Raw genomic sequence first — 25059 nt, 5'->3', positions numbered from 1 at the left:
GAAATTCAAATACGGCGCCGAGACTGCAGGGACTCGGCGGAGCGGAGCTACACATAGCCGAGAGTCCTCGGGTTTTCTCGGCGCCGCTTACAGTCCCGCCCATAGGGCGGAACTGGGCGGGACTGTAAGCGGCGCCGAGAAAACCCGAGGACTCTCGGCTATGTGTATCAGCGCTCCGCCGAGTCCCTGCAGTCTCGGCGCCATATTTAAATTTACACAGGGCTGTGTATGACGGCAGGGATTGCGGCGATCCCACAAAGCTGCACGGGGCAAGGCTGCACGGGGGGGCAAGGCTGCACTGGGGCAAGGCTGCATGGGGGCAAAGCTGCACTGGGGCAAGGCTGCACTGGAGAAAAGCTGCACTGACAAGGCTGCACTGACATGGCTGCACTGACATATCTGCACTGACAAGGCTGCACTGACATATCTGCACTGACAAGGCTGCACTGGGGCAAAGCTGCACTGACAAGGCTGCAATGGACACTGGGGCAAGGCTGCACTGACAATTCTGCACTGGGGCAAAGCTGCACTGACAAGGCTGCAATGGACACTGGGGCAAGGCTGCACTGACACTGACAAGGCTGCAGATGGACACCGATAACGCTGCATTGATGGGCATTTTAATGTAAGTTTTTCTTCCTTAAACTTTACTCCTAAAAGTTTTTTTCCTTAAAATTCCCTCCTTAACTTGGGTGCGTGTTATACGCCGATAAATACAGTACTTCTTTCTCAGATGTAGAGGCAAGAGTCCATCCATTGTAGAAGTGTATAGAGAGCACCACCACAGGCTCAAATGGGGAAGACTGACATCTAACCAGTTTCGTTGGTATCCTGAGGCAGTTGGAATACCAACGAAACTGGGCAGATGCAAGTCTTCCCCTATTTGTTCCTGTGATGGTGCTCACTATACCCTTATATAGTGGATGGACTCTTGGACTCTACATCCGGAATGAAGTCTACTTCAAACCTTATCAGAGTGAGTAGACATTCATTTGTCTTTCTTTTGTATGGTCAACACCTGCAGCTCCCTTGGTCAGTCTGGGAAGGATACACTCATATGTCAGGGAAAAGCATAGATTGGGGTGCTGGAGTTAGTAGAATCACAAAAAAAAAACACTTTATAAAAATAAAGCACACTTACATGTAAAAACAACTGTCTCTATGTTTGGATTGATAATGGGTCACCATGAAGAAGCATAGGTGCATAACATGGAAATCTGGCCAGAGCAGCAGTAAATGGAAATGAAAATGGCGCACCGCCAAAGTAATGTAGTCGCGAGCCAAATGGCAGGCAGACTGGTGGCATCTATAGCCACAATCAGAGTGGCTGGCTGTCAAAGATGCACAATGATGTCAGGACTTGGCAGAGTGGGTGGGACACTATGCGTTTCAGGGGTCCCACCCCCTTTGTCAAGCTGCTTGATCAGCCAGATTTCCATGTCCTTACACATCTAGGCTTCTTCATGGTGATCCATCATCCATCTGAAGATGGACAAAATTATTTTATATTTACAGTAACTATGCTTTATTTTAATAGTGTTTATATGTGATTCTACTAACTCCAGCACCCCAATCTGTGCTTTTTTCCTATATACAGTGAGGGAAAAAGGTATTTGATCCCCTTCTGATTTTGTACGTTTGGCCCACTCACAAAGAAATGCTCAGTCTAATATTTTAATGGTAGGTTGATTTTAACAGTGAGAGACAGAATAACAACAAAAAATTCAGAAGAACGCATTTCAAAAAAGTTATAAATTGATTTGCATTTTAATGAGTGTAATAAGTATTTGATCCCTAATCAATCAGCAAGATTTCTGGCTCCCAGGTGTCTTCTATACAGGTAATGAGCTGAGATTAGGAGCACTCTCTTAAAGGGAGTGCTCCTAATCTCAGCTTGTTTTTTGTATAAAAGACACCTGTCCACAGAAGCAATAAATCAGATTCCAATCTCTCCACCATGGCTAAGACCAAAGAGCTGTCCAAGGATATCAGGGACAAGATTGTAGACCTACACAAGGCCTGAATGGGCTACAAGACCATCACCAAGCAGCTTGGTGAGAGGGTGACAACAGTTGGTGCGATTATTCCCAAATGGAAGAAACACAAAATTACTGTTAATCTCCCTCAGTCTGGGGCTCCATGCAAGATCTCACTTCATGGAGTTTCAATGATCATGAGAAAGGTAAGGAATCAGCCCAGAACTACATGGGAGAATCTTGTCAATGATCTCAAGGCAGCTGGGACCATAGTCACCAAGAAAACAATTAGTAACACACTACTCCGTGAAGGACTGAATTGCTGAAGCACCTGCAAGGCACCCCTGCTCAAGAAAGCACATGTACAGGCCCTCTAAAGTTTGCTAATGAACATCTGAATGATTGAGAGGAGAACTGGATGAAACTGTTGTGGTCAGTTGAGACCAAAATCGAGCCCTTTGGCATTAACTCAAATTGCCGTGCTTGGAGAAGAAGGAATGCTGCCTATGACCCCAAGAACACCATCCCCACTGTCAAACATGGGGGTGGAAAATGTATGCTTCGGGGGGTTTTTTTTGTTCTAAGGGGACAGGACAACTTGTACCGTTAATTCTTGGGCAAGAACCTCCTTCCCTCAGCCACGGCATTGAAAATGGGTCGTGGATGGGTATTCCAGCAAGACAATGACCCAAAACACACGGCCAAGGCAACCATATGTTAAACCCAGCTGGAGACCTGAGGATCTTTTGAAATCATATATACACTTTCTCAGTGGTCCCTGGATAAATTGTTGTATGACTATTTCTGTATTATTCATCACAGGTTAAATCCACCTGGAGACCTACAGACACGGTGGCTGCTGTAGAAGTCTATGCATGTTTCCTTTTTTTTCACAGATTACAGGCTTAATCCTCCTTGGGATTTCCTTTATATTTAGAATGTTTACAGTTTTTGTATAACATCTATACAATATAGCGCCTACATATCTGCTATGTCACCCCAACGTGCTGATTTCAGCACTTATTCATTATGCTTGGAAAATTCTACCAGCTAAGAGCCCTCTCTTTGTCTACTTGAAGTTGGTCTGGAGGAGCTACAACCTCATTGTCCATATCCTAATGGATGATGTTGATGACCTAGGGGAGTATTGGGTGGGGGAACCTGCTCATGCAACTCTGGCACAATCCCCTATAAAAGCACAGTGGGAAGAGAAATGTTTCCCATGAATCTCCTCTAAAAGGGTGGTTCATGGTTGATGGGGATTTTAATGTGCCCAGATAATAGTAGTTACTCAGAAATAGTCCATATAAAATCAATACATTTTATTTGTACAAAACCTTAAAAACAATGGAGGTACAAATCCTCTGAAAAGCATATTATGTTTTACACTTTGACATACAGTACACAAATTCAGCAGAGGGATAAATCCCAGGAGGTGTATGGCTCTGTATCAATGCGTTTCGCCCAAGATGAGGGCTTCTTTAGGATTCTTTTTTCAAATATTTTAAAAGCTAATAGCTTATAAAAGAAAGAAAACAATGTAATAGGTATAAAAATGCACACAACCTATATAGTCTAAAGTGTGCTGCGATCCACAACAGATAAATTGTGGGGGTCAGAAGAAACAGAGGGGTGACCATCGAATGGAAGCCATCAAATGAATATGTGATCAAAGTGAAATGTAAGCCAAAGACAAAAATGGGAGGAGGTATATAAAGTCTGAACGCCCTTTCTAGGGAAAATACCCAATATAGGCTGAAAAACCGCCAATATAATAAAGATCAGCCAATCCAGAAAACAAACTAACTCTAAGTTGGACAGGAGAAAGGCCCAGATAGAACCACCCAGCATAGGCTCCCAGATGTAATGGTAGTACTATTACGTCTGGGAGCCTATTCTGAGTGTGCATTTTTATACCCATCACATTGATTTTTCTTTTTTTTATAAGCTATTGGCTTTTAACATTTTTGAAAACTGAATCCTGAAGAAGTCCTAATCTTGGGCCAAATGTGTTGATTCAGATCCATACACCTCCTTGGATTTATCCCTATGTGGGATTTCTGTACTCTATGCCAAAGTGTAAAACATAATATGCTTTCCAGAGGATTTGTACCTCTATTGATTTGAAGGTTTTGTACAAATAAATTGCATTGGATTTTATATGGACTATTTCTGGGCAATTACTATTATCTGGGCAATTAAAATCCCCATCTACCATGAACGCCCTTTTATAGGAAATTCACGGGAAACACTTATTTCCCCGATGTTGATGACCTAGTTTACTTTTGATTGATTGTTCTACAGTTGTTTTATTCACTCGAGGACTTATCTTATTTTTGTAAGCATTTCCGGAGCTTTGGTAGAGAGTACCACCACTATTCCTATATGATTACTACATCTTTAATATGTTCTCTTTTATTAAGTTTATATACATATTTACATTATCCCTTTATTTAACCACATGACCCCTGGAAGGTTTTTTTCCCTTTGTGACCAGGGCATTTTTTGTTATTCACCACTTTGCTGCTTTAACTGGCAATTGCGCAGTCATGCAACACTGTAGCTTTATTTTGGTGGTATTTGATCACCACTGGGTATATTAACAAAAAAAATACAGAAAATTTTGGAAAACAAATATTTTCTACTTTCTGTTATAAAACATCCAATAAAATTGAATTTCTTCATAAATTGAAATAAATATGTCTTTGCTAAAAACTAAACTGTGTTTTAGGGGGCACTAGTATAGTTCTGATCTTGATCAAGATACTGATCTGTACAGACACTATACTAGTAATGGTGGTGATCAGCGACTTATAGTGTGACTGATAGTGTGGCAGGCAATCTGGCGATAAACACTGGCTGAGAGGGACACTAAAACTGACACGGACGTCGCTGGTTACACTAATACAGTGATCAGTGATAATACTGTATTATGACACTGGCTGGGAAGGTGTTACCATCAAGGGGTAATAAAGGGGTTAACTATGTGCCTAACAAGTGTCATGTGTGCTGCTTTTACTAACAGATCTGGCTGCTTTTTCTCCCTGAACTCAGAGTTTATATCAGGGAGAAGAAACAGACAGATCGCTGTCCATGTACAGAGTTCTGTGTGTTTGTCAACACAGAACTCTGTGCTGTGATTGGTCACAGACGATCAGCGCATTTCAGCCAAAATCATTGGCTGAAATCTACTGACAAGAAATATTAAACACCGCTTTATCACTAGTACCTACAAATAGGCTTGCATTAAAGCTTAGCTGTAGGTACAAGGAATATTCACTACTTCTGTAACCGTGATATTACTGGTGAATGCGCAGTGTGTCCTGAAGGGACAACTCCGTATGCTATCCCTTCAGAGTGCTGTGCCACACTCGTGACTTCCAGTAGTGACATCATGGCGGTTTAGCCTTTTAAACGGGCAGAGCCTATGAACCCAGAAAGGAGACCAGCTGAAGATGGAAGCCCTGGCGGCAGTGACAGTATTTTGAATTCAAGATTTTACTACCACTTTAAGCAATTGGTTGCATAAGAGTTATATGTTTTTTTCTTTGTTTCCTTTTTTCATATATTTGAACCTCTGTGGTACCCCTCCAAGGTAGATATTCTATGAGAGTAGGTTTTCCACATTCTTGTAATTAGCTCCCAATATCTTACTGTCAAAATAAAGGCATCCCTAACAAGCTTTAATGGCTGCTAATGCTAGTTGCTAATGCTGCACATCTGAGATAGTACTTCACATGCATGAGTCAGGTTTTCCTAGCCGACTATCTACACACTGCAGTAGATGTTGTGCCTGCTGAGTAAAGTGCTTGCTACTTTGGCATAATGCTGATACCACCAGGACTAAGCATGGTGCCACACTAACTTGCATGCTTATGACATGAGAAGTTACACTTCAGGATGATTTGTGTTACATAGTAGGTGAGGTTGAAAAAAGACACAAGTCCATCAAGTCCAACCTATGTGTATGAATATATGTCAGTATTACATTGTATATCCCTGTATGTTGCGGTCATTCAGGTGCTTATCTATTGGTTTTTTTAAACTATCGATGCCCCCCCCGCTGAAACCACCACCTGTGAAAAGGGAATTCCACATCCTTGCCGCTCTTACAGTAAAGAGCCCTCTACGCAGTTTAAGGTTAAACCTCTTTTCTTCTAATTTTAAGTGTGACCACGTGTCTTATTAAACTCCCTTCCGCGAAAAAGATTTATCCCTATTGTGGGGCCACCATTATGGTATTTGTCAATTGAAATCATATCCCCTCTCCAGAGGGAATAAGTTCAGTGCTCGCAACCTTTCTTCATAACCAATATCCTCCAGACCCTTTATTAGCTTTGTTGCCCTTCTCTGTACTTGCTCCATTTCCAGCACATCCTTCCTGAGGGCTGGTGCCCAGAACTGGACAGCATACTTCAAGTGAGGCCGGACCAAAGTCTTGTAGAGTGGGAGAATTATCGCTTTATCCCTGGACTTAATCCCCTTTTTAATACATGCCAATATTCTGTTTGCTTTGTTAGCAGCAACTTGGGGTCCAATATGGTCTGTCCTCCCTTTTTTACTGTTTACATACTTAAAGAATTTCTTGGGATTTTTTTTTCTCTCCTCCGCTATGTGTCTTCATGTTTTATCTTAGCCGTCCTTATTGCACCCTTACATTTCTTGTTGCATTCTTTATAAAGTCTGAATGCTGATGATGATCCCTCAGCCTTGTATTTTTTTGAAGGCCTTCTCCTTTGCTTTTATATGCAGTTTTACATTGGAGTTAAGCCATCCAGGACTTTTGTTCGCTCTTTTAAATGTATTACCCAATGGGATGCATTGGCTAATGCCCTTATTTAATATGCTCTTAAAGCAAACCCATCTCTCCTCCATGTTCTTTGTTCCTAAGATTTTATCCCAATTTATGCCTTCTAGCAAGATTTGTAGTTTAGGGAAGTTGGCTCTTTTGAAATTCAGTGTCCTTGTATTCCCCTTATGTTTCCTATTTGTGTGATTTACATACTCCAGGTGAGGCCAGACCAAAGTCTTGTAGAGTGGGAGAATTATCGCTTTATCCCTGGACTTAATCCCCTTTTTAATGCATGCCAATATTCTGTTTGCTTTGTCAGCAGCAGCTTGGCATTGCATACCATTGCTGAGCCTATCATCTACTAGGACCCCCAGGTCATTTGCCATCCTAGATTCCCACAGAGGTTCACCCCCTAGTGAGTAGATTGCATTCATATTTTTGCCATCCAAATGCATTATTTTACATTTTTCTACATTGAACCTCATTTGCCATGTAGTTGCCCACCCCATTAATTTGTTTAGATCTTTTTGCAAGGTTTCCACATCCTGCGGTGAAGTTATTGCCCTGCATAGCTTAGTAACATCCGCAAATACAGAGATTGAACTGTTTACCCCATCCTCCAGGTCATTTATGAACAAATTAAACAGAACTGGTCCCAGCACAGAACCCTGGGGGACCCCACCCCTGACCATTCTGAGTAATCCCCATTTATCATCACCCTCTGAACTTCCCCTTTGTAGCCAGTTTTCAATCCATGTACTCACCCTATGGTCCATGACAACAAACCTTACTTTGTACAGTAAACGTTTATGGGAAACTCTGTCAAATGCTTTTGCAAAATCCAGATACACCACGTCTACGGGCCTTCCTTTATCTAGATGGCAGCTCACCTCCTCATAGAAGGTTAATAGATTGGCAAGATCTACTTTGGCAAGAACGATTGTTCATGAATCCATGCTGATTACTGCTAATGATACCCATTTTCATTACTAAAATCTTGTATATAGTCCCTTATCATCCCCTCCAAGAGCTTGCGTACTATTGATGTTAGGCTAACTGGTCTGTAATTCCCAGGGATGTATTTTGGCCCTTTTTTTAAATATTGGTGCTACATTGGTTTTTCTTCAATCAGCTAGTACCATTCCAGTCAGTAAACTGTCAGCAAAAATTAGGAACAATGGTCTGGCAAATACTTGACTGAGTTCCCTAAATACCCTCGGGTGCAAGCCATCTGGTCCTGGTGATTTAATAATGTTAAGTTCCCCAAGTCTATTTCTGATTCTGTCCTCTGTTAGCCATGAGGATGCTTCCTGTGATGTGTCATGAGGACAAACACTGCAGTATTGGTTACTGAAGCCCCCCCGATTTCCTTGTGAAGACTGAGAAGAATAAATTCAATACCTTCACCATCTCCCCATCCTTTGTAACCAGGTGTCCTTCCTCATTCTTTATGGGGCCCAATATGGTCTGTCCTCCCTTTTTTATTGTTTACATACTTAAAGAATTTCTTGGGATTTTTTTTGCTCTCCTCCGCTATGTGTCTTTCATGTTCTGTCTTAGCTGTCCTTATTGCACCTTTACATTTCTTATTGCATTCTTTATAAAGTCTGAATGCTGATGATGAGCCCTCAGCTTTGTATTTTTTTGAAGACCTTCTCCTTTGCTTTTATATGCATTTTTTACATTGGAGTTAACCCATCCAGGACTTTTGTTTGCTCTTTTAAATTTATTTCCCAACGGTATGCAGTGACTAATGCCCTTATTTAATATGCTTTTAAAGCAAACCCATCTCTCCTCCGTGCTCTTTGTTTCTAAGATTTTATCCCAATTTATATTTTCTAGCAAGGGTGTTATTTTCAACATAATTACCTATGCAAATAGATGACATCATGGAAACCAAAACTGAAAAAAAAACCCCTAAATTGCTAAATCACTCCACTGCTAGTAGCCAGACCACCACTTTAGTTATCAATTAAACTTTTTGCCAATAGTTAGGGGTACCCAGTGTGGATTGCAAGTGACCTTAACAGTGGGTTATTGGCAACATTTTGCCAGTGCCTTCATCCAGACTGGGTAGAGTGACCTATAGAATCTCTGGGGAGAGCGGAATGATGGGCAGTAGATTTGACTAGTCCTGCAGAGGCAGCTGCAACAAAGCAGTTTGAACAATGGCCACATGAATAAATTGAGAATAAAGAAGTGTAAAGCAAAGATAAATGATCAAAATATAGAGGAGGTTCTACTCTAGGATACCCAGCTAGTGACACAGTGTTGTATCATAATTGTTTTATTTTATAGGGCCAGAAGATGTACAAGGTGGTCTATATACTCTGTGACTTGGTGAACATGGTTCACAAGCCACAGAACTTTGAGAATTACACATCTAAAAAGATATTAGGGGATTAAAGGTTTCTTAATACAAAAGAGGAACTGAGGATATGATTAATACAGACATTAATACCTTTCCAGTCACATTCAGAAATATATATATAAAATCTGACCTGGGTGGAGGGGATTTTTATTTTCAACAAATCTGGAGTTTTGATAAGAAACAAAATCTTTCCTAAGAGAAATAACAATGACTGTCATTGAATTTCAGTCCTTCTTGGTAGTGACAAAGAGGGTTAGTCTGAGGCATGCAATGACAACCGGGCTACTAGAATTTGCAAAATGCTAAGTCAGCAATGGTCTTTTTTGTTCTCTTAGAAAAGTTTTATTTAGAACACTTGCTCAACATTTGATTTTAGGCTAGGTTCACATATATGCAGCCACATTTTGCGCGGGCATGGCAGCCCATTTGTTGGAATAGGCTGCCGTGCCTCCTGAAATGCAGGGAAAAGGTCCAGCAGAATTTTACAAATTGCACAAACGCATGGGAACCGCAAATGCAGTGCAGTTCCCAGTGCAGGTGCAATTTCCAGTGTGTGTGGCGTGCATTAGGATTAATGGCACCCGCACACATCCAGCGTGTTTTTGTATGCAGGTGATTGCAGCTGCAGGAACAGGTGCCAACCCACAACGGGAACAACCTGCACAGATGTGAACCTAGTCTAAAGGAATCCATTAACAACAAATAATTTTGACCCTTGCTTTCACTCAACTGGGCACCTTCCAACATGCAGATATGTATGAAATGGCAATTCTTTGTGCTACTACACTACAACAGCCTTTCTTTTCATACATCAGGAGACACAGAGCCATAGTAGTTACTATGTGGTTATAGGCCACCTTCAGGTGATGGACACTGGCACACCCTAAGACAAAAAGTGCACTCCCTATATAACCCCTCCCACTACTGGGAGTACCTCAGTTTTTTTCGCCAGTGTCTAGGTGTTGGTCACATGGTAAATCCTTGCTAGGGCTAGCTATGCAGACGGATCCATTCAAGGTGTCTTTCTGGCCGAATCGAATGGTACCCGGGCCTCGTGTCTGAAGAAACAAGGTTTTTGCCTGTGAACGCTTCTCTTTTGATAGCTGGACCCCGGAATCCAGTACTTTTTGGTATTGGGGCATAAAGTTTTACTGCCGGTGATGCTATTGCAGGTCCAGGATTGTGGGCTTCCTCGAGGATTCCCAGCTCCTGAAGGTTTAAGGAACCCACCGTGAAGGGTGAAGATTGGGTCTGTTGGTTTACCACAGAAAACCCTGCGGCGGGAAAGGTAAGTGGAGTTTTTCTAAGAAATTTTTAAAAATGTTCTTATGAATAGTCTCCTTTAAAGTAAATGTTGTTATGCCTAAGTGTCACCACTGGAGGCTGTATGGAGCACGTACCTTCTCATGCTTTGCTCAGAGATCACGCTGTGTCACAGAAACAGCAGACTTTTTCTCCAGCCAGCAGGCAGACCTCCGGTAAGTTTGGGGGAATTTTGCTTCCTCCAGAGACCCCCACCTGGGCTGAACTCTTCCCCTCTTCATGAGGCTGAGTATAAGGGAGAACTGAAAACGGTCGGCAATGCCGTTTTCTTTCACCGTCCCTACACGGGGCGGCTTCCAGGTCTCCTTCACGCCATCCCTCCCTCACACACGAGCCAATATCAAAAGTCGGCAGTTTCATTCAAGACTGCTGCAAAACAGTATCCTGTCAACTTGGAACAAAAAGGTCCAAACTCTGGACTTCCTGATGCGTTTATCCGCCAAAGTGTGCCAGAGCCTCAATTGGTGTTTAATATCCAAAAATCTTCAAAAAGAAAAATCCTTTCTACCGGTTACCTGGAAAGTAGTAACAGATGTCAGCCTTTTGAGCTGGGGAGCAGTCCTGGAAGAAGCGTCTGTCCAAGGGAAGTGATCCAAATCAGTGTTGACCTTGCCCATCAATATTCTAGAGATTCGGGCAGTAGGCCTGGCCCTAAAGGCCTGGATGCTCAGACTATGGAATTATCCTGTCAGGATCCAATCCGACAATGCCACAACTGTGGCTTATATCAATCACCAAGGGGGCACGAGAAGTCGTGCGGCCCAGAGAGAGGTGAATCATATTCTTCACCCCGACATCTTTCTGTCAATATGCCAAAAATGGGGAGTTCCGGACGTGGATCTGTTTGCGTCCAGGTTCAATAACAAGATCGACAACTTTGTGTCAAGGACAAGGGATCCGATGGCATAGGGAACAGATGCCTTGGTCTTTCCATGGGATCAGTTTTCACTGATCTATGCATTCCCTCCTGTTCTCCTGCTTCCGTGTCTCCTACGCAGGATCAAGCAAGAGGGAAAGGAGGTGATTCTGGTGGCCCCAGCGTGGCCCAGGAGATCTTGGTTGCCGAGATCATAAGGATGGCAGTAGGGGATCCTTGGACCCTGCCCCTGTGGCCAGACCTTCTCTCGCAAGGTCCGGTGTTCCATCCTACCTTACAAACGCTAAATTTAACGGTTTGGCTATTGAAACCCACATTCTAAAGGACCATGGGCTGTCAGCTTCAGTAGTTTCTACCTTGGTTAATGCTAGGAAGCCGGCCTCCAGAATCATATATTTAGAGCCCGGAAGACATATGTCTCCTGGTGTGAATCCAGGGGTTGGCACCCCAGGAAATATATCATAGGTGGGATACTTGAGTTCCTACAGATGGGATTAGAAATTAAGCTGGCCTTGAGCACTATCAAGAGCCAGGTGCCAGCCTTATCGGTGTTTTTTCAATGACCACTTTCTTCACACTCTCTGGTTCATAACCTTATTCAAGGGGTAACGTGGATTAATGCCCTATTCAAGTCAACCCTGAACCCTTGTGACTTAAATTTAGTCCTGTCGGCTTTACAAAAACAGCCCTTTGATCCTCTTGATGAGGAAAATAGTTTTCTTGGTTGCCATATCTTCTGCAAGAACAGTATCAGAATTGGCTGCTCTTTCCTGTAAAGAGCCATATTTGATTATTCATAAGGATAAGGTTGTATTGCGGCCTCATCCTAATTTTCTACAGAAGGTAGTGTCAGGTTTTCATTTAAACCAGGATATTGTTCTACCTTCATTTTTTCCAGAACCCCGTTCTGTGGAAGAAAAGTCACTACATTCTCTTGATGTGGTGAGAGCGGTCAAGGTCTATTTAAAAGCGACTGCTCAGATTCGTAAAACAGATGTTTTGTTTGTGTTGCCAGACGGTCCTAAAAGATGACAGGTGGTGTCAAAATCTACCATTTCTAAATGGATTCGTCAAGTGATTGTTCAAACTTATGGTTTAAAGGGTAAAATTCCTCCTTTCCATAGTAAAGCGCACTCCACCAGGGATGTTAGTGCTTCTTGGGCAGTGCATCACCAAGCCTCCATGGCTCAGATCTGCAAGGCTGCAACTCGGTCTCCAATCCAAACATTTACCAGATTCTATCAAGTAGATGTAAAAGATCATGAGGATATTGTCTTTGGGCGCAGTGTACTACAGGCTGCAGTATAAGTCCTCTAGTCTCTTGGTGCCCTACTTTTGTTGTGCCTCCCTTCAGTTGGCATTGCTATGGGACATCCCACATAGTAACTACTATGGCTCTGTGTCCCCAGATGTATGAAAAGAAAATAGGATTTTTAAAACAGCTTACCTGTAAAATCCTTTTCTTTGAAGTACATCAGGGGACACAGAGGTTCCTCCCTTATTGGCATACACGTGCATTGCTTTGCTACAAAACTGAGCTACTCCTAGTAGTGGGAGGGGTTATATAGGGAGTGCACTTTTTGTCTTAGGGTGTGCCAGTGTTCATCACCTGAAGGTGGCCTATAACCACATAGTAACTACTATGGCTCTGTGTCCCCTGATGTACTTCAAAGAAAAGGATTTTAAAGGTAAGCTGTTTTAAAAATCCTATTTTTGTTGTAGCGGTGATATGCATCAGAAGATATTTCACACACAAAACTAAGCACCTCCTCTTTTGTGTAATCTTAGGTGGCAAAACACTATATTGCCATTCTATAAACAGAAAGCAAGCATAACAACTGTTGTTGTTCCCTCATGTTACTTTAAATGAGAGCTTATACACCTCAATGGATTGGTTTTATCAATATGTACAGTGCATCCGGAAAGTATTCACATCGTTTCACTTTTTCCACATTTTGTTATGTTACAGCCTTATTCCAAAATGGATTAAATTCAATATTTTCCTCAAAATTTTACAAACAATACACCATAAAGACAAGGTGAAAGGAGTTTGTTTGAAATCTTTGCAAATGTATTCAATATAAAAAAATGAAAAAAACACATGTACATAAGTATTCACAGCCTTTGCCATGACACTTACATTTTAGCTCAGGTGACTCCTGTTTCCACTGATAATCCTTGAGATGTTTCTACAACTTGATTGGAGTCCACCTGTGGTAAATTCAGTTGATTGGACATGATTTGGAAAGGCACACACATGTCTATATATAAGGTCTCACAGTTAACATTGAATGTCTGAGCACAAACCAAGCCATGAAGTCCAAGGAATTGTCTGTAGACCTCTGAGACAGAATTATATCAAGGCACAGATCGGGGGAAGGGTACAGAAAAATGTCTGCAGCATTGAAGGTCTCAATGAGCACAGTGGCCTCCATCATCTGTAAATAGAAGAACCACACCAGGACTCTTCCTAGAGCGGACTGCCCAGCCAAACTGAGGGATTGGGGGAGAAGGACCTTAGTCAGGGAGGTGGTCAAGAACCCCATGGTTACTCTGACAGAGCTTCAGTGTACAGCACTCCACCAACCATGCCTGCATGGTAGAGTGGCCAGACGGAAGCCACTCCTCAGTAAAAGGCACTTGACAGCCCACCTGGAGTTTTCCAAAAGGCACCTGAAGGACTCTCAGACCATGAGAAACACAATTGTCTAGTCTGATGAAACAAAGATTAAACTCTTTGGTCTGAATGCCAAGCGTCATGTCTGGAGGAAACCAGGCACTGCTCATCACCTGGCCAATACCATCCCTACAGTGAAGCATGGTGGTGGCAGCATCATGCTGTGGGAAAGTTTTTTAGCAGCAGGAACTAGGAGACTAGTCAGGATCAAGAGAAAGATGAATGGAGCAATGTACAGAGACATCTTTGAAGGACACCTGCTCCAGAGCGCTCTGGACCTCAGACTGGGGTGACGGTTCATCTTCCAACAGAACAACGACCCTAAGCACACAGCCAAGATATCAAAGGAGTGGCTACAGGACAACTCTGTGAATGTCCTTGAGTGACTCAGCCAGAGCCCAGACTTGAACCTGATCAGACATCTCTGGAGAAATCTGAAAATGGTTGTGCACCAATGCTCCCTATCCAACCTGATGGAGCTTGCGAAGTCCTGCAAAGAAGAATGGGAGAAACTGCCCTAAATAGGTGTGCCAAGCTTGTAGCATCATACTCAAAAAGACTTGAGGCTGTAATTGGTGCCAAAGGTGCTTCAACAAAGTATTGAGCAAAGTCTGTAAATACCTATGTACATGTGATTTTTTTTTTTATAAATGTACAAAGATTTTAAACAAGCTTCTTTCACCTTGTCATTATGGGGAAGTGTTTGTAGAATTGTGAGGAAAATAATGAATTTAATCCATTTTAGAATAAGGCTGCAACATAACAAAATGTGGAAAAACTGAATCGGTGTGAATACTTTCTGGATGCACTGTACTGGCTTTTATTGACAAACTCCTGACTCAGGTACAAAAAATGTAAATATATGTAAAACTTTAACAGTGATAATATATGTTTACATTTATTTTACACCGTGAGGTGGGGTAGAATCATTGGGTTAGATTGTGGTATATCATAAAATGCTTTTCACTGGAATGTAGGGTGAAAGACTGGGTACATTGAAAGTCCTGATTTTGCAAAATACCATCTGAAGAAAAGCATTTTTTCCCCTTCAGTCCTGAAGCCAGCTTCCTGCCCTGTACTCTAAAGATAAGATTTCACATGCAAAAAATGTTCTGCACACAGCAAAAGGCAGCAAGACAGTTTGAGGTGAAAATGCAGGGCAAAGACTTATTTTATCAGTGGGTCATTTCATTCCTATCTCTGAAACATGAGGTAAAGTAGGCAGCATGTAAAATGTTTTAGATCAAATTTTATAAACGAGAGACAGTACAATAGTTTTGGATGTTATGTTTTATTGTTTTACAGCAGGGTTGGCGTGGTAATCATGACATCCTTTTGGAAGATATGTCCATATCCTGTAATAAAATCTAGAGAAGGTTAAAAATCCAAAAGTTTAAGATTATTATGTTCATAATACTTACCAATTCTACTGCAAAATCATGTGAGATACAAATCAAGGAGAGGAGTGCAGACCAATGGAGACTACTGGAGTAACAAGTATGAAAATCTTACATAGACATCTTATAGCAGTAGTCAATATTATACTACTACTACACACGCACACACGCACACACACAATGTATGTACACTATTATCTTCAATTCTAACCAAAATTATTAGCCTCAAATGGCTTAAGTAACTGCTATTTTTTAAATGAGTGCTAATCTTTGTAAAGACTTGAAAGCCCCTGTGTATAATGTATTCGGTTATGTACCATGTACGGTATGTCTTTTTGTTGATAACGCAAAGGTGTGCAATAGTGTTGATAGTTTAGGAGGTGCATTTAACATGAAACACAATTTGGCATCACTAGAAGATTAGTCAAAGCAGTAGAAACTGAAGTTCAGTGATTCTAAATGTAAAATAATGCACGGATAGGAAAAATAATCCCTTGATAAAGTACAATATTGGGGATACAGTTTTGACCAGAACTACAGAGGAAAAAGACTTGTGGGTCCTTTTTTCAGATGACTGCAAAATGAGCAAACAGCGTGGTTTAGGCAGATGGAAAAGCGAATAGAATTCTAGGATGTAGAACTAGAGAGATCACCAGCAGGAAGAAAGAGATGCTGTTAGAGCCTTAGTTAGACTTCATTTAGAATACTGTGTCTGGTTCTGGAGACTTCACTTACAAGATATTGATAAAGACAGAAGAAGTTCAGACAAGGGCAACAAAAATGGTTAAAGGTCTGGGCAATAAAACATCAGGAGAGACTTTGAGAACTTACTACAAATAGTCTCTAAGTTAGAAGGGAAGGGGGGACATAACTGAAACCATACCTCCCAACTTTTTGAGATGGGAATGAGGGACACCTCTCAGCAAAAGTATGCAGGCATAGGGCACACCCCTTGACACGCCCACTTGAAAGGAGAATTGTACAAAATAACAAGATTGGTTAAACCCACAAGTGTTTTTTTTTACCACTACTTTTCCTTTATATTGGCTTTAGAAATTTACAAATGCAGCAATTTAGAAATCAGATGAAAGGTTTAGTGCTGGAAAACTATTTTTGAGCAGTTTATATACATCTATATAGATAAGAGCAAAATGAGGGACAAATGAGGAGGAAAGAGGACAGAGGGACATTGCTCCAAATCAGGGACAGTCCCTCGAAATCAGGGACAGTTGGGAGCTATGCTGAAACCTTTAAATAAATTAAGAGTGTGAATATGGTTCAGGGTGGCAGTATTTTTAATATGAAGCAAAGATCAAGAACATGGGGGAATAATCTTAAAAAAACAGGAGGAAAGTTCAAAACTAATATTAGAAAGTATTGTTTTTTATTTTTGCAGAAAGAGCAATTGATGCTTGGAATAGACTTCCAGCAGAGGTAGCAAGAAAGTCAACAGTATATGGATTCAAACATGCTTGGGACAAACAAAGATCTACATTAAAAAAAAAATGGGGTGAACTTACTCATTAGCATTGTGTCTCACAGTTTTCTTAAAGCCTATAAATGAGTAGGGATGAGCCGAACACCCTCCTGTTCGGTTCGCACCAGAACGTGCGAACAGGCAAAAAAATTCATTCGAACACGTGAACACAGTTAAAGTCTATGGGACACGAACATGAATAATCAAAAGTGCTAATTTTAAAGGCTTATATGCAAGTTATTGTAATAAAAAGTGTTTGGGGACCTGGGTCCTGCCCCAGGTGACATGGATCAATGCAAAAAAAAGTTTTAAAAACGGACGTTTTTTTGGGAGCAGTGATTTTAATAATGCTTAAAGTGAAACAATAAAAGTGTAATATCCCTTTAAATTTCGTACCTGGGGGGTGTCTATAGTATGCCTGTAAAGGGGTGCATGTTTCCTGTGTTTAGAACAGTCTGACAGCAAAATGACATTTCAAAGGAAAAAAAAGTCATTTAAAACTTGCGGCTTTTAATGAATTGCCGGTCCTACAATACACATAGAAGTTCATTGATAAAAACGGCATGGGAATTCCCCACAGGGGAACCCAGAACCAAAATTTTTTAAAAAATGACGTGGGGGGTCCCCCTAAATTCCATACCAGGCCCTTCATGTCTGGTTTCGATATTAAGGGGAACCCCGGCCAAAATTAATAAAAAAAAAAAAAAGGCGTGGGATCCCCCTCAAAATTTATACCAGACCCTTCAGGTCTGGTATGGATTTTAAAGGGGAACCCCGTGCCAAAATAAAAAAAAAAAAAAAAAAAAGCGGTGTGGGGTCCCCCTAAAAATCCAGGCCAGACCCTTATCCGAGCTCGCAACCTGGCAGGCTGCAGAAAAAGAGGGGGGGGGGAGAGAGTGCCCCCCCCGAACCGTACCAGGCCACATGCCCTCAACATGGGGAGGGTGCTTTGGGGTAGCCCCCCAAAACACCTTGTCCCCATGTTGATGAGGACAAGGGCCTCATGCCCACAACCCTGGCCGGTGGTTGTGGGGGTCTGCGGGCAGGGGGCTTATCGGAATCTGGAAGCCCCCTTTAACAAGGGGACCCCCAGATCCCGGCCCTCCCCCGTGTGAAATGGTAAGGGGGTACAAAAGTACCCCTACTATTTCACTAAAAAACTGTCAAAAATGTCAAAAATGACAAGACACAGTTTTTGACAATTTCTTTATTTAAATGCTTCTTCTTTCTTCTATCTTCCTTCAGTTTCTTCCTCCATCTTCTTCTTCTTCTGGTTCTTCCTCCAGTGTTCTCGTCGGCGTCTTCTTCCCTTCTTCTCCTCGGGCCGCTCCACATCCATGATGGCATGGAGGGAGACTCCCACTCATCTCTTCATCTTCTTCTCTTCTTCTCCCCGGAGCCTTTGAGGGAGCCCCCCAGTTGGGGGGGGGGCTCCCTCAAAGGCCCCGACAGCCTAGCATTCCATCTCCAAGCTCCGAACAGGAGACACAGGAGATGCAAGAGGACAGCAGGAGAGAGCATATCGGGCAAGTCTCCAGGGAGAGGAACAACTGGTTGCAGCCAGGAGAGGGCTGGTGAGTGACATGCACAGTTAGGAGGACTGGGGAGGCACGCCTGAGAGGACTGGGAGCATGCAGTCTGGGTGCAGAGCCAGTGGTGTGGACTGTGGTGTCATGGGCAGTGGAGAAGGGCAGCTGCACCCAGGAGGGCTGTCAGGGCCTGAAAATGGGTTACTGGGCTCAGTAGCCACATGTAGGACAGCTAGCACTAACTTTATATTTCTGCTACACTATAGGGGCCCGCGGCCCCTGCCCGCAAAAGGCAATTACTGAGGCCTGGCTGAGCCAGTATCAGGCCTTACCACCTTGTGCTAGCTGTGCCTGGAACATTAGAGAGGAAGCGATGTGTAGGAGGAGAGAGGAGTGAACACTGAAGAGGAAGCGATGTGCAGGAGAAATGGAGTGTATATACCAGCGTGTATATAGTTTGTCCCTGCAAATTCTTCAAAATTCCATTGGGCATCCCATACTTCCTATACCCCATCCAATTTCAAATCCCTCAATAAAACATAAAAACAAGCACATGGACTGTTTTCTGTCTTGGAGTGTCTGAGAGCTGAACGCCGGGCTGGGCAGGGTGACAGGTGGGCCACAACACTTAGCAGCCCCTACGGGGGTGCCTCTACACTTATTTCTAGGAGACCAGTTTGACTTACCTGATCTTACCTAGAGAGCTTGTCAAAAATAGAACTCTAAGCTTTAGGAGCAGCATTATCAGGCAGCGGCTAAGCATTGTCAGCCTGCATCAGGAAGCACTGTTACTGGTAAGATCTTTAAATAGGAAACTCTGCAACAGATTCACACAAAACAGTTTACTAAAGAAAACTGTATACTGTGAGAAATTATGCCAAAGTGGTTAAAATAGATTTATAGATGTTTTCATACACTTTAAAGTAAGCCTAATAATGTAAAATTTTTATATATTTTGAATGGCAGGCATTCAATGTGCTTGCAGAACAAGTTGAATTTCTTGTAGTTCCATGAAAGCCCTGTAAACCAAGAAGCTCTGATGTGCAAAAAATAGTCAATGGATCCACCAGGTGCCTTCTCGCCTTTTCAGAGCCCTAAAAATTAGGTGTTTTAGAAGTTGCAAATAACATTCAGCTTTTATGGGTGCAAAAGAAGCCAGACCTGAGCATTTTGTTCTATTAAACTCAAAGCTCCAGAACACTCAACAACCAAAATCCTGTGCGTTTAAATTGTGCCTGTAGCTCAAAAAGGTACACAAGCTACTTTTGAAGCAGAATGGGGCATTTTTGGCTCCATAGACTTCAATAAAAGCACCTGAACATGAGCAAATCGTAAGCCTTATCAACCATCTCCACCTCCTAGTAACTAGCTTTTCATCAGCAAAAACAAAAACACTAGAGCCTGAATACGCCTGAAAAAATGTGCAACAATGCACAGAAAAAAAACAAGGTAGTGTAAAGCTTTAATCTGATAGGCAGGCACCCAGAAGCATCAGCTATCCCACACAAGTGGCTTTTGAACTTATGTTTACAGGTTTATTTTAAAGAGTAACTCCACTTTTGTTGAGAAAAAAAACTTTACCCTCTATGTGATCTATGTACATTGCAAGGATTTTAACAACCTTTGTTGCAGATTCCTAACTTTTGTTATTCTGAAGGAATATCTGTTTGTCTGTGTCCATGTGTCAGTGTTGCCAACCTATCAGATTTAAATTTACTGACACGAAACCTAAAATTTACTGGCACAGCCAAGTTTTTACTGGCATTTCCAAAAGTTACAAAATGACAGTTTTAGGTGCAAATTTCAGTATTTAGGATACAAACAAGTACAATATGCAAGTAGCAATGAGATTAAGACCCCTTTCACGCTGACAATGGGCTGCATCAGCGGTAAAGTGCCGCTAGTTGAAGTGGCGCTTTACCACCATTTTAGCGTCACTTTTCGGCTGCAAGCAGGGCGCTTTTTACCCAGGCTAGCGGCTGAAGAAAGGGTTAATAGTACGTGAAAAGCGCAGCTGCGAACCGCTTTGCAGGAGCTTCAGCAGCGGTGCCCATTCATTTCAGTGGGCAGGGGGGGTGGAGGAGCACTGTATACACCTGTCAGGGCTGGACTCAGCCCTTCCTTCTCTGAGCTGGCCGCTCAGCTGTCGGCTAATTGCCAGCTCCCATCTCTCTCCACAGTTACTCAGCTGTTGATGATCCTGCTCGTCAGTCCTGCCTACTTAAGCCGTCCAGTCCAGAGGAGCTCTGCCTTTGCCTTGGTCACATCACAAGAAACTATCTCCTGCGTTTCCTGTTTTAAGACTGGCTTTGCTAACATCCCTTCTGGCTCCAGATCCTGCTTGCTGTTCCACTACATTCATCCCTGACTTTTGGCTTGGCTGACTATCCGTTCCAGTTACTGAGCTTTGGCTATGTTTTGACTACGTTTGTTCTTTTTACTTTTTTATTAAACAAGTGTGATTTAACAGTACTTCTGTCTCGGTCTGATTTCATGGTTTCTGACAACACCTCTCCTCCACCGCCCCAAAGATGCTGCTTGCAGGACTTTTTCTAACGTCCTGCAAGTGCACCGTCTCAGGCTCTCACACTGGGGCTGCAGGGGAGGTGTTTTTCAGGCACTTTACAGGTGCTATTTTTAGCCCAAAAGCACTTGAAAAACGCCCCAGTGTAAAAGGGGTCTTAAGGTAGATATTAAGGCAAAAAACATATTTCTTATTTTATTTTCAATATAGTAAGTAGGTGGCTAAGGGACAGGCCTCAGGAGGGCAATAAATTAGAATGGACAGGCACACACATGACATTGACTCTCACAGTGACACTGACAGCAGTGTGCAGCAGCACAGATAATGATGACACGTCACCGACATGACACATCCCCTCCTGATTCACAGTGACAGTCTCTCACCAAGCCAGGTGGTCCCTTCAGTCCACTCCAGTCCAAACACCACTGACAGTCCTGCTCCCAGCATGTCCTGCTTGTCCCGCACGCTCTGCTCCCTTGCACCATGACATTACAAGACACGCTCAGGCACTGCCTCCGCGAGACCCACTGGCACCGCCAGAACACACTATAAGACACCCAGATGGTCTTGACCGACTTCGGACCAGAACTGCGCTTGTGCAGTTCTGAGCCAAGCATCACAGCCATGTTTTTTACTGGCAACCTTTTCCTGTCACTGGCTACCAGTAAAAATACTGACGGTTGGCAACATAGCCATGTGCTCGGGAGTGGTTTTATAATTATCAATCAGTTGCTGCACCTGCAGGGCTTCACTGAGGAAACTTGCAGGGTCTGCATTCCTTTAAACGTAATTTCCCTCTAAGTGTATCTGACCAAAAAATAAATTTTTGTTGCAGGTAATGCTCAAAATCTGATTTGCATCTTAGTGCAGACTTCTGGGAAAATCCGTAGCCCAATAACAAAAGCAACAATTACAGATCGGGGGGGTTCCGTACACATTCGGAGGCTCTTTACCATGTGATCAGCCATGTCCAATCACAGCTGATCACGATGTAAACAGGAAGAGCTGTTGATCGGCTTTTCCTCACTCCCGTCTGACAGACACGAGTAGAGGAGACCCGATCGGCGGCTCTCCTGACAGGGAGGGTCTGCGCTGATTGTTTATCAGCACAGCCCCCCATTGGATGCCCACACTGGACCACCAGGGAAGCTCCTAACATGTGGATGGCCAGGTACAACCCCCCCATGGCCATCCACATGTGAAAATCAATGCGCAACATATGCCAATCAGTGCCCACAAATGGGCACTGACTGGCACCTCTATGGCACAATAAAAATTAGTGATGCCCAGCAAGGCCACCCGTCAGTGTCATCAGTGCCACCCATCAGTGTCCATCAGTGCCACCTATCAGTGTCCATCAGTGCCCACCTATCAGTGCCCATCAGTGCCCACCTATCAGTGCCACCCATAAGTACCCATCAGTGCCACCCATAAGTACCCATAAGTGTCGCCTACGAGTGCCGCATAACAGTGCCACCTATCAGTGCTGCCTATCAGTGCCCATCATCAGTGCCACCTCATTGGTGCTCATCAGTGCCGCCTTATCAGTGCTCATCAGTGCAGCCATATCAGTGCCCGTCATTGAAGAAGAAAACATACTTATTTACAAAAAATTAACAGAAACAAAGAAAAACTTTTTTTTTTTCAAAATTTTCATTCTTTTTTATTTGTTGCGCAAAAAATAAAAATCGCAGAGGTGATCAAATACCACCAAAAGAAAGCTCTAATTGTGGGAACAAAATTATAAAAAATTTGTTTGGGTACAGTGTAGCATGACCGCGCAATTGTATTCAATTTGCGACAGCGCTGAAAATTGGCTTGGGCAGGAAGGTGTATAAGAGCCTGGTATTGAAGTGGTTAAAGCCCACCTTCTGCACAGAGATTTTGCCAAGTTGACATGTAAATATATGTTACCTTGATCACTTTACAGTACTTAAAAGTCAACATACCAGATAGTTCATCTCCCACTGTACTCCTGGCCTGATCCAAGCATAGGCCAAAGCCAGCAATAGGGTGCAACTTGTTATGCGATTTGTAACTGTTAAATCGCATGACAAATTGCACTGGTGTGAACCAGGGCTAATACAGACTGTCAAGCATTTTAACCACTTGGGGGAGGAAAACATTTCAACATGCACCATCCCTGAGCTGGAAGTATATGCAGAAATCTAGCAGACTGATTCCACTCCTGCTAAAAGACAACTGGCTGAATCTAATAAAGACCACTCCATGGATGCTGATCCCATAGAGTATTACTTTTTTATAAAACACCACTCCCTGAGTATTCACTAACCTACTTAAAAATGTGTTGGGTGCTTAGTATTCTTAAATAGCTCTCACGCCATAGGTACAGTATATTAGTCCTTCAGGGACAGAAAATGTACAGATAAAACGAATAAGTTAAAAAAAGTTTTTGCTGGTCATCACACTGTAATTCTTAGCAAGTACAGAAAAGGAGGAGATAAAGATGAGAGATAAAGAAGAGAGAGAGAGAGAGAGAGATAAAGAAGAGAGAGAGAGAGAGGAGAGGAGAGGGGAGAGAGAGAGAGAGAGAGAGAGAGAGAGAGAGGGGGGGAGAGGGAGAGGGAGAGAGAGGGAGAGAGAGAGGGAGAGGGAGAGAGAGAGAGAGAGAGGGAGAGGGGGAGAGAGGGGGAGAGAGAGGGAGGGAGAGGGAGGGAGAGGGAGGGAGAGGGAGGGAGAGGGAGAGAGAGGGAGGGAGAGGGAGGGAGAGAGAGGGAGAGGGAGAGGGAGAGAGAGAGGAAAGAGAGGATGAGGGAAAGAGAGGAGAGAGAGAGAGAGAGAGAGAGAGAGAGAGAGAGAGAGAGAGAGAGAGAGAGAGAGAGAGAGAGGTGGGGGAAAGAGAGGGGGGGGGGGAGAGAGGGGGAGGGGAAGAGAGAGAGAGAGAGAGAGAGAGAGAGAGAGAGAATGGTGATAGAATTACTTTTTTTTCTTCTGTTTTATACATGGGTGATTTGTGACATGTCAGCTAAGAATAATAACTTGTTAAGAAAATTGTCCATCGTATTTGCATATTGCTTGTACTTGCTTTAGTAAACAATGACCTGTGCTTATCACAAACATAATTATTCTCAGTTGTTTTTAATGGTTAACAAAATACTTGCTGCATGCTGGTTGCAAGCATCTATTTAAATTATAATACTACTTTCTAATATTATCTGTGATGTTAAAAATGGTTATTTTCTTAAAGGCCAAGTAAACATTCATACAATAGATGCCCACAGACTTCTGTGGGACCGTCTCCCGAGTGTTTTGGAAGGGGCAGGGGCATGGGAGTTCATTTTGTTTGAAAGCTTACCATTTAATAGTCTTGCATGAAATTATACCTTTGTTTTTAGAGTTACAGCCTTAATCTACTTGTGAAAATGTTTTTTTTTTTTTGTGTTACAGATCAGTTATTTTCTTTAGTACATATTAGTTTACAACTGTGCTATGCATACGAAGGAACAAACTACCATGTCTAATCAGAATCTACTTAGCTATCTAACATGTGAGATGGAAATAGGTCAGGACCAAATTACAGAAGCACAACAAACTGTTAGATTTGACCATACAAATAAGATTGGCCTACCCCTATTGAACTATGAAAGGTCACTTTCCCTTGACAAAGGGGCGCGTTTCTAAAAAAAATTCAGAATTTTTTTGTCCTGTGAAACTGCATGAACATTTAGCCCGGGCAAATTAATTAACTAAAGGTATTATTTTTTTACATTTTAGCGTAAGGGAGGGTTATAACCCCTGTCAGATTTTTTTTTTTTTGCCATCTGTGTCCCATTTGGGAGATTTCACTTCCTGTTCCATAGCCAAAAGAAGAAGTGAGGGGAAATCCCTCCAAAGTGAGGGAATTCCGGTGTGTCACCAAAACTAGTCTCCCTATTGGAAGATTTCCCCTCTATTAGTGTTCTTATGTCATTCCAAAATGTGGGATTTTCTTTTACTTCTACTTTCAATGATAAAAGTAAACAGGACAAATAGAGAGTGAAATACCTGTAATAATAATCTCACTAACAGGGTCGCAGACAGCAATAAAAACTGTCAGGTGTTCTAATTCCTTTCCACTCAATCCAAAACTAAAAAAAAAAAAAAAAAAAGTTTTGC

The 25059-nt window shown here is 42.5% G+C and overlaps 1 protein-coding gene across 3 annotated transcripts in view; it reads right to left on the bottom strand.

Annotated features, from left to right (window-relative positions):
* RPRD1A (regulation of nuclear pre-mRNA domain containing 1A) overlaps positions 1–25059 on the bottom strand; it is a 189997-nt gene that overhangs the window by 42520 nt on the left and 122418 nt on the right. Inside the window, exon 7 of one of the 3 annotated variants that reach the window (XM_073630775.1) lies at positions 24949–25031. The exons of the other annotated variants lie outside the window; for them this stretch is intronic. Coding sequence (XP_073486876.1) covers positions 24966–25031 — 66 coding nt within the window. The 3' untranslated portion in view covers positions 24949–24965. The remainder of the gene's footprint in view (positions 1–24948; positions 25032–25059) is intronic. 3 annotated transcript variants of the gene reach the window in all.

The sequence above is a fragment of the Aquarana catesbeiana genome, linkage group LG05, assembly GCF_042186555.1.
Source record: "Aquarana catesbeiana isolate 2022-GZ linkage group LG05, ASM4218655v1, whole genome shotgun sequence".
Lineage (NCBI taxonomy): Eukaryota > Metazoa > Chordata > Amphibia > Anura > Ranidae > Aquarana > Aquarana catesbeiana.
This window is presented reverse-complemented; position numbering and strand designations above follow the sequence as displayed.